At 49.0% G+C, this 13775-nt stretch overlaps 1 protein-coding gene across 2 annotated transcripts in view; it reads left to right on the top strand.

Moving 5' to 3' along the window:
* klf12b (Kruppel like factor 12b) overlaps positions 1–11736 on the top strand; it is a 33628-nt gene extending 21892 nt beyond the window's left edge. For both annotated transcript variants that reach the window (XM_077001533.1, XM_077001532.1), the window contains exons 4-6: positions 2958–3093; positions 8898–9055; positions 9632–11736. In XM_077001533.1, the coding sequence (XP_076857648.1) occupies positions 2958–3093; positions 8898–9055; positions 9632–9813 (476 nt within the window). In that variant the 3' untranslated portion in view covers positions 9814–11736. The remainder of the gene's footprint in view (positions 1–2957; positions 3094–8897; positions 9056–9631) is intronic.
* Positions 11737–13775: the final 2039 nt, after the last annotated feature.

The raw sequence follows: 13775 nt of genomic DNA on the forward strand, positions 1-13775 counted from the left end.
TGTGTGTGTGGGTGTTAGAATGTGTGTGTTTGAGTGTGTGTGTTGAGTGTGATGAGTGTATTTGAATATGAGCAGGCGGGCTGTGTTGAGTGTGTTTGAGTGTGTGCAGGCGGGTTGTGTTGAGTCTGTGCAGGCCGGCTGTGTTGAGTGTGTTTGAGTGTGTGCAGGCCGGCTGTGTTGAGTGTGTTTGAGTGTGTGCAGGCCGGCTGTGTTGAGTGTGTTTGAGTGTGTGCAGGCCAGCTGTGTTTGAGTATGTTTGAGTGTGTGCAGGCTGGCTGTGTTTGAGTGTGTGCAGGTTGACTGTGTTGAGTGTATTTGAGTGTGTGCAGGTGGGTTGTGTTGAGTGTGTTTGAGTGTGTGCAGGCCGGCTGTGTTGAGTGTATTTGAGTGTGTATAGGCCGGCTGTGTTGAGTGTATTTGAGTGTGTGCAGGTTGGCTGTGTTGAGTGTGTTTGAGTGTGTGCAGGCTGGCTGTGTTGAGTGTATTTGAGTGTGTGCAGGTGGGTTGTGTTGAGTGTGTTTGAGTGTGTGTGAGCCAGGGTCGAGCTAACTCACTGAGACGTGCATGGTCATATGTCCAGTGAATCTTCCATAGGAGGAGTTGTCGAACGATTGGCTGAGCATTTGTGTCACTCTGAAGCTACAACCCGGTCTGCACGCCGTCCAAGACAGTGGAACGCGGTGAACTCCAGTGAAAAGAAACCTTGACTCAGACAGGCAGACTAAGACCTGGTCTCAAGACAGAGGGACAGCATAGATGATTAATCAGAAACAGAATCTGTATCACAATCATGCTTGAAGGGCCCTGATTGGTTGCACAGTATAATTTGCAAACTCATAAACATCCACTTTTCAATCTTCCGTGCACACAAACACACACACACACACACACACACACACACAAACACACAGTCACACACACACACACACACACAGTCACACGGACACTCAGAAGCCTTTTTGTTAGAATTCACAATGCATCAGCCAGATAGGTCAACCAGTAGTACATACAGCATTAACATGCAGAAGTTGCCTTGCTAGTTTGATAGAGATGGATGCACTGATGAAAGAGGATGAGGCCCATGAGCTCAGTGGATCATGGTGATCATGGTGAACATGGTTATCGTGGTTATCATGGTGATCATAGTTAGCGTGGTTATTGTGGTTATCATGGTGATCATGGTGAACATGGTTATTGTGGTTATAATGGTGATTGTGGTGATCATAGTGATCATGGTGAACATGGTTATCGTGGTTATCATGGTGATTGTGGTGATCATAGTGATCATGGTGAACATGGTTATCGTGGTTATCATGGTGATTGTGGTGATCATAGTGATCATGGTGAACATAGTGAACATGGTTATCGTGGTTATCATGGTGAACATGGTTATCGTGGTTATCATGGTGATCATGGCTATTGTGGTTGTCATGGTGATCATGGTGAACATGGTTATCGTGGTTATCATGGTGATTGTGGTGATCATAGTGATCATGGTGAACATGGTTATCGTGGTGATTGTGGTGATCATGGTGAACATGGTTATCGTGGTTATCATGGTGATTGTGGTGATCATGGTGAACATAGTGAACATGGTTATTGTGGTGATCATGGTGATCATGGTTATTGTGGTTATCATGGTGATCATGGTGAACATGGTTATCATGGTTATCATGGTGATTGTGGTGATCATGGTGAACATAGTGAACATGGTTATCATGGTTATCATGGTGAACATGGTTATTGTGGTTATCATGGTGATTGTGGTGATCATGGTGAACATGGCTATCATAGTTATCATGGTGATTGTGGTGATCATAGTGATCATGGTGAACATTGTTATCATGGTTATCAAGGTGATCATAGTGATCATGGTGAACATAGTGAACATGGTTATCATGGTTATCAAGGTGATTGTGATGATCATGGTGAACATGGTTATCATGGTGATTGTGGTGATCATAGCGATCATGGTAAACATGGTTATCGTGGTTATCATGGTGATTGTGGTGATCATAGTGATCATGGTGAACATGGTTATCGTGGTTATCATGGTGATTGTGGTGATCATAGTGATCATGGTGAACATAGTGAACATGGTTATCGTGGTAATAGTGGTGTTGCATAGATGACTCTATGAGGTTGACACAAGACAGAACATACATATAGGTGTGATCTTAGGAACTGGGTGACACACACACACACACACACACACACACACACACACACCCACATATTAAAACTATTCTTTGGGCACTCATCAGCCACTGAATTAGAAGCATCTTATGGTTTCACCGTAGCCCTTCGATCCTGCTCACAGAGCTAATGATTCTCTAACCACCCATTAGTAGTCAGTGTGTGACCACAAGACCACCGATACTGGACATGTTTGGGTGACACATCACAGCTGGGTGATGGAACATGGGTGATGATGCTTTTAACCCAGCAGTAACATTAATGTGAGTTAAAAGCCCCCGTAACACCCATCTTAATGCCCACGGCCTTGTCACACGTCACTCCCATGTCAGTGTTCACCCGTGGCCCACCCCCTGAACAACAAGCTCTTAGCTCAGCTCACACAGTGTCGGTACTGTGGTCATCTAAGCAGTGTTGATGAGGGCAGATATGTCCGGCTACAGATGGACCACAGGCTGGAACTGCACATTTACACAATGCACCATAGGAGAACCTTAGTACATTGGCCAATGAGTGTAAACACAGGTTTTTGTAATGAATTTCAGAGTATTGAAATGACTCGATGAACAGTGATGTTAAAATAAGACTGTTAAATTAAGAATTTTGGATCGCAGTTACAACGTCATTACATCAAATATTTTGATGACAATCTTGTGCCAAAAATCATTTGATCTCAGTTATATGAGTCACTGTGGCCGCACTGTACACGTTGTAGTTCGGGTGGTGGTTCTAAATGTCTCCTTGTCTCCCACCTCCATCAGCCCACATGGACCCCAGCGGCTTGTCGCCACGGCAGCTCAAGAGTGACAGTGATGACGACGACCTGCCAAATGTGACCTTGGACAGTGTTAATGAAACCGGCTCCACTGCACTGTCTATAGCACGGGCAGTACAGGAGTGAGTACACACACACACACACACACACACACACACACACACACACACACACACTCACACACACACACACGTACACACACACACACACACACACACACACACACACACACACACACACACACACACACACACACACACACGTACACACACACACACTCACGTACACACACACACACGTACACACACACACACGTACACACACACACGTACACACACACACTCACACACACACACACACACACGTACACACACACACACACACGTACACACACACACACACGTACACACACACACGTACACACACACACGTACACACACACACTCACACACACACACACACACACACGTACACACACACACACTCACGTACACACACACACACATACACACACACACACACACACGTACACACACACGTACACACACACGTACACACACACACGTACACACACACACACACACTCATGCACACACACTCACGTACACACACACACACACACACATACACACACACATACACACACACACACGCAAACACACACACATACACACTGTCTCTCTCTCTCTCACACACACACACACACACACACACACACACACTCACACACACACACACATACACACACACACACACACACACACACACACACACACACACACACACACACACACACACACACACACACACACACGCATATACACACACACCCATGCTATAAATCCAATCTGTCTGCTCTGACTAATGTTGAGGCTGTGAATTACGTGGATTACGAGGTGTGTGGGAGTGCACACATATTGCGGCGTAGCAGTGCTCGGGGCTTCTTGCCGTTAATGATGCGTACCGTATTTGAACTTTACGCTTTATTTATTTTGTACGTTTGTCTTCGTTTGACGTCGTTTCTAGCCTGTACGGTTTGAACGAGCGCTTCGGTGTCCCCAGGTGGAGGAGATTTCGTTCATTAGCAGAGCACCCTAGATGTTCAGGCTCTCCCCTCCCGACGCCTCGGGGTGACTGCAGCGTCCAGGTGGCCTGGACGACCCTCGCCATCGCTCGTCCTGACGGGCCTCCAGTCACCAGGACGCTCGCTTCCGTTGTCAGTGGCGATCCCGTCTCTTCCTGTGAACTCCGCAGCGTTCCCTGGCTGGGACGCTTATTTAGGCGATGGACTTGGAAAGTATTCCGGGATCCTGCTCTGTGTCAGAGCTGCTCGGAGCACCACAGAGTAAACGTCTTCACTACCACCGCCATGGATGAGCGAGTTTCTTCCCCGCTGTGACGGCAGAGGTTTAAACTAAGGGTTTTAAAAATGGGCTGCTACACTGAGTTATTTTTTAGGTGTTTACAGGGAGAAAGGGCAGAGAGAGAAAGAAGAGAGAGAGAGAGAGAGAGAGAGAGAGAGAGAGAGAGAGAGTCTGTGTACAGCTGCGTTCACTCTTGCTCATGATCTGAGATTAGAATATGCCGTGTCATGCTGCCAGAATAACGTTGTAGGGCACCTGTTGGGTCAGAGGAAATATGAACAATACGTGTTGGAGTTTTTACACATAAGACATCCTAGTTTGACAAACCCAATGAAGAATTTCATGTCTCGTTTTGTTAATCTACCCCAACGTGAGCATGTGTATCCACATGCCCTCCTCCGTGGGTGGATGTGATAGGAACCTCTCCCTCCTCCGTGGGTGGATGGGGTAGAAACCTCTCCCTCCTCCGTGGGTGGATGTAGAAGGAGCTGGTGTTCCTCGGCCTTGAAGACTCAGACGGGCATCGTTGTGTGGACGTTGCTGTACAGCTGTGAGCAGCAGCGTACGGCAGGTCAGAGAGACACACACACGCCATCAGTCTGGAACGACACTGTATGGGATGGGAGTTATCAGACAGGCTGCAGTATGCATAGAGGTTGTGTGGCTGGACGAGGGAGAGAGGGAAGGAGAGATGGAGAGAAGGACGGAGGGAGAGAAGGACGGAGGGACGCAGGGAGAGAGGGAGAGGGAGAGGTAATGATGACACTATCAGAGTGTGTGCACCTGATCAGTATGGTGGGGGGAGACATACATGTGCCTGGAGCATTGTCTGAAGCACCTTTCTCCCATGGGTATAAATCTCCCAGAGTGACGAGTGTGTGTGTGTGTGTGTGTGTGTGTGTGTGTGTGTGTGTGTGTGTGTGTGTGTGTGTGTGTGTGTGTGTGTGTGTGTGTGTGTAAAAAACATCACTTCTGTGGCATCCTCCATATTTATGAAAGCTAGGGGAAGAGTCTGTGCTATTGTTAGAGTGCCCTGGCAGATTCTGCCCAGTCCCTTGAGTATCCACTGCCATTCGGCCAAACAGGTGGGGGAGTGTACACACACACACACACACACACACACACACACACACACACACACACACCCCTTCATTAGTGCTCTGGACTGCCACTCTCTCCGGCTGTCCTGGCTGGCTGGCTTCAGTGCAGCTTAGCATCTGTACATTCTCCAGGCTCATCCCTCCCTCTCTCTCTTTCTCTCTCTCTCTCTCTCTCTCTCTCTCTCTCTCTCTCTCTCTCTCTATCTCACTCTGGGGCTGAATTGCTTCTCTTCATGCAAGCCCCTATACTCACTTTGGTTCCAGCTAATCCCACTGAACCTCTGCCTCCTCTCTGCTTCCTTTCCTGTTTTCCCTCTCTGTCTGTCTGTCTGTCTGTCTCTCTTTCTCTCTCTGTCCACCTTTTGCTCTCTCTCTCTGTCTGAGTTGTGCAGTCTGCTCTCTGTAGCTGGATCCCTCGAGGAAGTAAAGTCCCTCTACAGGTGACAGAGAGGCCTGAGACAACAGCACAAAGCCCCAGTCCAGTCAACACACACACACACACACACACACACACACACACACACACACACACACCACACCGATGATCTGGATTCTGCTGGTCTGGACAGCCCCCCCCCCCCCCCCCCCCCCACACATTCTCCTCTAGCTCCAGTGGGCTGTCCCCGTGGGCTGGACTGTCCCCGTGGGCTGTCCCCGTGGGCTGTCCCCAGGCTCTGTGTCATGTGGTCCAGGTAAGGGACGTGTCTGCGAGGCTCTGCCTGCTGTGGCGTGTTTAGGTCTCACGGTGTCTCCTGTGAGTGAAGGAGGAATGTAAACATCCTGTGGGGCTGGAAGTCGTTCCCCTGTAAACGCTCCCCGGCTCCCCCCGGACCACGCGCACCACGCCTGCCCACTCCCTGGTGTGGGGGCTTGTGGGAGCGAGCCCACTCCCAACTCCACTTCCTCCTCCTCCTCCTCCTCTTCCTCCTCCTCCTCCTCCATCTCCTCCTCCTTTCTTCAGTCTCTAGACTGCTCTTAGCGCACCACATGCGTTCTCTCAGACCAGTGCGTACACTGCTGTCTCTGGCTATGTCATTCTCTCTCTCTCTCTCTCTCTCTCTCTCTCTCTCTCTCTCTCTCTCTCTCTCTCTCTCTCTCTCTCTTCTTCTTCTTCTTCTTCTTTGTCTTTTTCCTTTCGTAACAGTCCTGGTCTTCTTTCTGTGTTTCTTTGCTGATTTGTCCCTTTGCTCCTCTCTCTGCTGTGTGTGTGTGAGTTTGTTGGGGGTCGTGGGGGGGCTGGTGTGTGTGTGAGTTTGTTGGGGGCCGTAGGGGGGGCTGGTGTGTGTGTGAGTTTGTTGGGGTCGTTGGGGGGGCTGGTGTGTGTGTGAGTTTGTTGGGGGTCGTTGGGGGGGCTGGTGTGTGTGTGAGTTTGTTGGGGGCCGTTGGGGGGGCTGGTGTGTGTGTGAGTTTGTTGGGGGCCGTGGGGGAGCTGGTGTGTGTGTGAGTTTGTTGGGGGTCGTTGGGGGGGCTGGTGTGTGTGTGAGTTTGTTGGGGGCCGTGGGGGGGCTGGTGTGTGAGTTTGTTGGGGGTCGTGGGGGACCTGGTGTGTGTGTGAGTTTGTTGGGGGCCGTGGGGGAGCTGGTGTGTGTGTGAGTTTGTTGGGGGCCGTGGGGGAGCTGGTGTGTGTGTGAGTTTGTTGGGGGCCGTGGGGGAGCTGTTGTGTGTGTGAGTTTGTTGGGGGCCGTTGGGGGGGCTGGTGTGTGTGTGAGTTTGTTGGGGGCCGTTGGGGGGGCTGGTGTGTGTGTGAGTTTGTTGGGGGTCGTTGGGGGGGCTGGTGTGTGTGTGAGTTTGTTGGGGGCCGTGGGGGGGCTGGTGTGTGTGTGAGTTTGTTGGGGGCCGTGGGGGAGCTGGTGTGTGTGTGAGTTTGTTGGGGGTCGTTGGGGGGGCTGGTGTGTGTGTGAGTTTGTTGGGGGCCGTTGGGGGGGCTGGTGTGTGTGTGAGTTTGTTGGGGGTCGTTGGGGGGGCTGGTGTGTGTGTGAGTTTGGTGGGGGCCGTGGGGGGGGCTGGTGTGTGTGTGAGTTTGTTGGGGGCCGTGGGGGGGGCTGGTGTGTGTGTGAGTTTGTTGGGGGCCGTGGGGGGGGGCTGGTGTGTGCCTTCATTTCTCACACACTGCCTCATTTCCGCTAGGCCTCAGCCTGGCGTCCGGCCAACACCAACAGGTGATCCCTGGAGCGGTGGAGAAAGAGGAAGTGCCCTGTGTGTGGTAGAGACACTTCACTGGAGCCACTGACTGGCCCCGCCCCCTTAGCTCCCCGGGGTTGGCCCAGGCTACACCAGTGACCGGGCAGAGAGCTGGTAGTGCCACGGAGAGAGAGAGAGAGAGAGAGAGAGAGAGAGAGAGAGAGAGAGAGAGAGAGAGGGGGGTTATTCTGCTTTGCTAGTCCTTCCCTCTCTTTGCAAGACAAAGTGAAGTAAAGCAGCACATAAATAAATATTTGTTATGCTCTTTTTTACACACACACACACACACACACACACACACACACACACACACACACACACACTGCGTTCAGTGACGTGGCATCTGCGATACGCTCCAGTGACTCATTGGTTGATATACAGCACAAAGCCTCCCACTGAAAGCCAAGCAACTCTTTCAACACTTATCACTCCCTATTGAAAACAGCCCCTCACTAACATGTATCAATATTCCATTAACCTAGAGCTACACGTGCAGCACACACACACACACACACACACACACACACACACACACACACACACACACACACACACAAATTCTTAATACAGTCTAGTTTTGTATCCATTAGAGCCTGTGCTGCCATAAAATATTGATTCAGTATGAAAAGATTGACCAGACACTATTCATTATGGACAGAGCACCGCAGTGAACTGTCATTAGGGGTAGCACACAAAGCAACGGAAAAACAAGATGCTCTGTGCTCAAAACTGGTTGATGGTCCAGGAAGAAAAACGACCAGTCTTGGCATCTAAACTGCTTGGCTCAGTCGAAATCTATTAAGGATAGAGTGCCATCTAGTGGTTCGAACGTGTATTTCCAACAATATGTTATATGTAGTTGAATTGAAAGTAATTTATTTTTGGTTTAAACATACTTCTTGGTATACTTTAATTGATCGAGGTAGTACAGTACTGGTATGTAGATCGCGGATCCTTCCAAGATTTGTATATTCTTGCAATGTGCCATTTATTGTTATGATAAATATATGAAAATGTATTTGAATATCTCACAGAACATGATTATGAACACAGAAACACCCAGCACAAGATGAAGCGGTGTCTGAGATTCTGCTGGGAAATGTAGCTAATTATTTTTATTCAACATTCCACTTTGGGGCAGCAGTGAGTAGCACATTAGTAGCAAGTAGCCCATTGAGGGGACTAAGCTGATTAGTGTAGGTTTCGGCTGATTCATGGTCTGGCTCTGTACCGAGGGGTTCATGTCTTTTCTGCTGACTCTCCTGTCTCCTCTCTCCTCAGCTCTATGTCACCATTCAGTATTGACAGCTTACGGCGTCCTCGGAGGTCTGAGTCGCCCGACTCCAAGAAGAGGCGTATTCACAGGTGTGATTTTGAGGGCTGCAATAAGGTGTACACCAAGAGCTCCCATCTGAAAGCACACCGAAGGACACACACAGGTGAGTCACACACACAGGTGAGTCACACACACAGGTGAGTCTCACACACAGGTGAGTCACACACACAGGTGAGTCTCACACACAGGTGAGTCACACACACAGGTGAGTCACACACACAGGTGAGTCACACACACAGGTGAGTCACACACACAGGTGAGTCTCACACACAGGTGAGTCACACACACAGGTGAGTCACACACACAGGTGAGTCTCACACACAGGTGAGTCACACACACAGGTGAGTCTCACACACAGGTGAGTCACACACACAGGTGAGTCACACACACAGGTGAGTCACACACACAGGTGAGTCTCACACACAGCTGAGTCACACAGCCCGTCTTATACGCCGGGCTCATCTAAGAAGCTAGTCTCATCAAGTAACTATTGAATAACTGTTACATAACCATTTTCAGAGGTTGGTGGATCTTATAGTGTTTCTGTTACTGATCCTTTACTGTGACTATTATGGGTCCAAAAACATCTCAGAAATATTTGAAAAGTCCGAGTTGTTTTTTTCCCCTTCTTCGCTGTGTGAGATAACCAATATCGCATTTTCCTCACGTGATCCCACAGGTGAGAAGCCATACAAATGCACGTGGGACGGCTGCACGTGGAAGTTCGCCCGCTCGGATGAGCTCACGCGGCACTACCGCAAGCACACGGGAGTCAAACCGTTCAAGTGTGCGGACTGTGACAGGAGCTTCTCACGCTCGGACCACCTGGCCCTGCACCGGCGTAGACACATGCTGGTCTGAGCTGAGACTGAATGCCACACACACACACACACACACACACACACACACACATACACATACACACACACATACAGACACACAGACACAGACACAGACACGCACACAGACACACACACACACACACACACACTCTCTCTCTCTCTCTCTCTTTCCCACACGTGCACGTCCAGACGGGGGGAGCTGGGTCTTGCCCCTCTACTCATCCAGCTGGGCTGGACCGATCTCGCCCGCCATTGGTCCGGGGAATGATATGGATAGCAGAGCGAGAGAGAAAGAGAGAGAGAGAGAGAGGAGATTTGAAGGAGATGTGGACAAGAAAGGTCCATAGAGCTGAACAGGGTTGTTACCAGGGACAGAACAGGCCGGTCTTGGCCTACGTCCTGAAGTGTGGACGTTCACGGTGTCTTCAGTGCCCACTCGACAGCTCTGGGGCGAGAGTTCTTCTGTCTGCAGCTGGATTGTATGATTCATCCACATGTTTTTGTTTTTTTTCCCTTTGTTATTGTTTAGCTGCCTCCACTTGTCGTCAACAATGTGAAGAACTCCCGAAAGGAAACAGCTGCTTGCACACCTCGCTCTTGTGACCTCAGCCAGACCTGGGCCAAACCTGGGCCAGACCTGAGCCAGGTATGGGCCGGGCGGTCAAACAGGTGGACGCAGGGTTCCTTCAGGAGAACGGCGCTGTTACCTCCCACTTATGCTTCTGGAAACCAGCACACTGGGCTGGAGAAGTTTGGTTCCATGGCAATAGGTGGCGCTGTGTCTGGAGGCTTCTTTTAGCGCGGGTCCATGAGCGGGCTAATGCAGACAGCGGGCGACACATCGAGAGACTCTCTGTCATCATGTTTAGGTGTATCCTGAAGTTGGTCTTCACACCAAAAACTGTTGTTTGAAGCACAGGCACTAAAGTGGGCGTGGTTTGCGTGGCTTTAAGAACTCTTGGGCGCGCCGTTGGACGGCCGGTGGCCGCGCTCCGGGTATGTGGCCTCTTGGGTTTGTATTGGTGCATTTCTGTTCTGTGATCAGCGAGTTAAGTGCAATTGTACACCGTCCCTAGTGTTTTCAGTATTTTATTTGATTTTTTGCTGTTTTTACACGCACCCTTCCTGCATCTCCTTTGCTTTGAAGCAGCGCTGTGTAGGGCAGGACCCTGCGATCGGCCACCACAGCACAGCTGCAGCCGTCCACAGTATTCAGAGTCAAAGCAGTTCGCCCCCGACAGGTTGGAAAGCAGGGCCTGAATGTCTGAGCCCTCCGCGAGACCCGAGCGTGTCCACTAGGGGGCGCCCTGCTCACTCCCCATATCCCCCATTTTGTTTTGTTTTTCCTTTTCGACTCTGAGGACATCAGGGTACATACACCAGAGCACAGAGCAGTCCTGACCACGAGACAGTCCTGACCACGAGACAGTCCTGACCACGAGACATTCCTGACCATAAGACAGTCCTGACCATAAGACAGTCCTGACCATGAGACAGTCCTGATCGTGAGACAGTCCTGACCACGAGACAGTCCTGACCATGAGACATTCCTGACCATAAGACAGTCCTGACCACGAGCAGTGATGACCATGAGACAGTCCTGACCATGAGACAGTCCTGACCACGAGAAAATCCTGACCATGAGACAGTCCTGGCTGCGAGACAGTCCTGACCATGAGACAGTCCTGACCATGAGACAGTCCTGACCACGAGACAGTCCTGACCATGAGACAGTCCTGGCTGCGAGACAATCCTGACCGTGAGACGTGAGACAGTCCTGACCATGAGAGAGTCCTGACCATGAGACAGTCCTGACCATGAGACAGTCCTGACCGTGATCAGTCTTTCATAGATATGTTTTGTTGTTGTTGTTGTTGTTGTTTTCCTTAATTTTGAACAGACGACACATGGAAGGAGAGCAATACACTCAGACTACAGCACCTGGGGGGGTGGGGGGGGGTGGTCTTGGGACCCTCTCTTTATCAATACACTCAGACTAGAGCACCTGGGGGGGTGGGGGGGGGGTGCTTGGGACCCTCTCTTTATCAATACACTCAGACTACAGCACCTGGGGGGGGGGGGGGTGGTCTTGGGACCCTCTCTTTATCAATACACTCAGACTACAGCACCTGGGGGGGGGGGGGGGTGGTCTTGGGACCCTCTCCTCCTCTTCCACCACGGAGGGCTTTCATAATTACGGACACATCATGGCCTTTCTACTGGTTTTCTATAGTACAGAGTCTTCTATATTTATAAAGGATTTGTAGCTCTGACATTTTGGACATTCAGAAAATGAGCCCAGTTCCCTGATTTGATTACATTTGAAAGGCTAGATTTTCTTTTTAAAGAGCAAACAGGTACAGGAACCTTGAATGAGGCTCCATTTGTGCCCAAACATCTTACTGCATCCCAGAGATCAGTTACAATATGGCTGTGTTGCGTTTAATTGAACATTTCATTAACATCTCAAGGGTGTTCACGTCACATTGTATTATATTTAAATGCATCAAATAATGCATGTCCATACACTGAAAATTAACTTTTATTTGAGGCTTTTGCAGATTCATAGGTATCCTCAGCATTCCTGATAGTCAGATGTGTGTGTCACAGGGTAACGCTACAGATGGGTGAAGGTTACAAACATGCTACAAGCTCCTCCGGCCTCGCTAGTGTTCTGTGGGGGAGCTAGCGCAACTCGTTCCTTAAATAAAAGTAGCCCACTAGGGGGCAGTCAGTGGAAGATTTTTTTCAGGAAAGAAAAATATTGTACTTTAAAATGTTAGGCAGTGTTACATCTTCATATTCATGGTATTCACTTTTTTAAAAGAAGTGAGAGAGATGTCAGTGTTGAGAGTGTGGTTTCCATTCACTCTGAGAGGCTAGAGTTTGCACTCATCACTGGTCGCCTCAAGCATTTCAGAAAAACACTACACAAAGTGGAAAATAAAATACGCAGAACATGTTGTTTACTGATCCCAAATAAAGACCAATATAAATTAAAAGCTCTAAATGTAAAGCTATTGCCCACTGTGCTAATGAAGTGTTGTCAGACAGTAAGCTCTTGGAATGAGACTAGCGTATAGTTTGCGTATAGCTGTCCCATAGCCTGCCATTTCTTTACCAATGCACTTTCAAATGGTCAGTATGAGCCTCAGTGATACATGTTACACACACACACACACACACACACACACACACACACACACACACACACACGCACACGCACACGCACACGCACACTTACTTTCTTGCGCACTGCTGTTGGAATCTCCATGTCCATTTTATCATAAGCGACAAATTGAAATTCAGTTTTGTGAGATGCTGTAAAACGAATGTGTCCATTAGAAAGTACCATGACCAACCTGTCTCTAGCTTTTCTTGTGTTTCAAAGTATTAAGATTTATTATGTTTTTGTTTTTTTTTGTCGTTATATATCTATTTGTGTAAACATGAGTGTTTCCTGTGGTATTTGGGCTCAAGCATATCAGCACCTTGTTTTTATGAAGTATGAAAATGAAATTAATTATTTTCAGTTAGACATAACATTAATCACCCGTGTATCTTATCACCTTATACTGTATTTTTGAGAAACGTCTGCAATGTGGAACACGTCATCTGCATATTACTATTTTCTGTACAAAGAAATCGTTTAAAATGTTGTAATATATGTGAAAGTGAAAGTTATTACACAGTTTTCCAGGATGTAAATACCTATTGAGAATCGGGCTTTTGGTTTGATTTTTTAATACAAGGGATTACCTTTATACATATGCAGATGTTTTTCAAAGACCTTCTTTTACCTATTGTTAACGTGGCTGAATGAGTGAGTGTTTATGATGGAGTCATCTGAAATACCCTTAACCTTTATGATTAACATTGTGAAGAAACAATCGGGTGTCCAGGGCCTGCTGCCCCGTGTCCAGGGCCTGATGCCCCGTGTCCAGGGCCTGATGCCCCGTGTCCAGGGCCTGATGCCCCGTG

This window comes from Brachyhypopomus gauderio, chromosome 4 (genome assembly GCF_052324685.1).
Source record: "Brachyhypopomus gauderio isolate BG-103 chromosome 4, BGAUD_0.2, whole genome shotgun sequence".
NCBI lineage: Eukaryota > Metazoa > Chordata > Actinopteri > Gymnotiformes > Hypopomidae > Brachyhypopomus > Brachyhypopomus gauderio.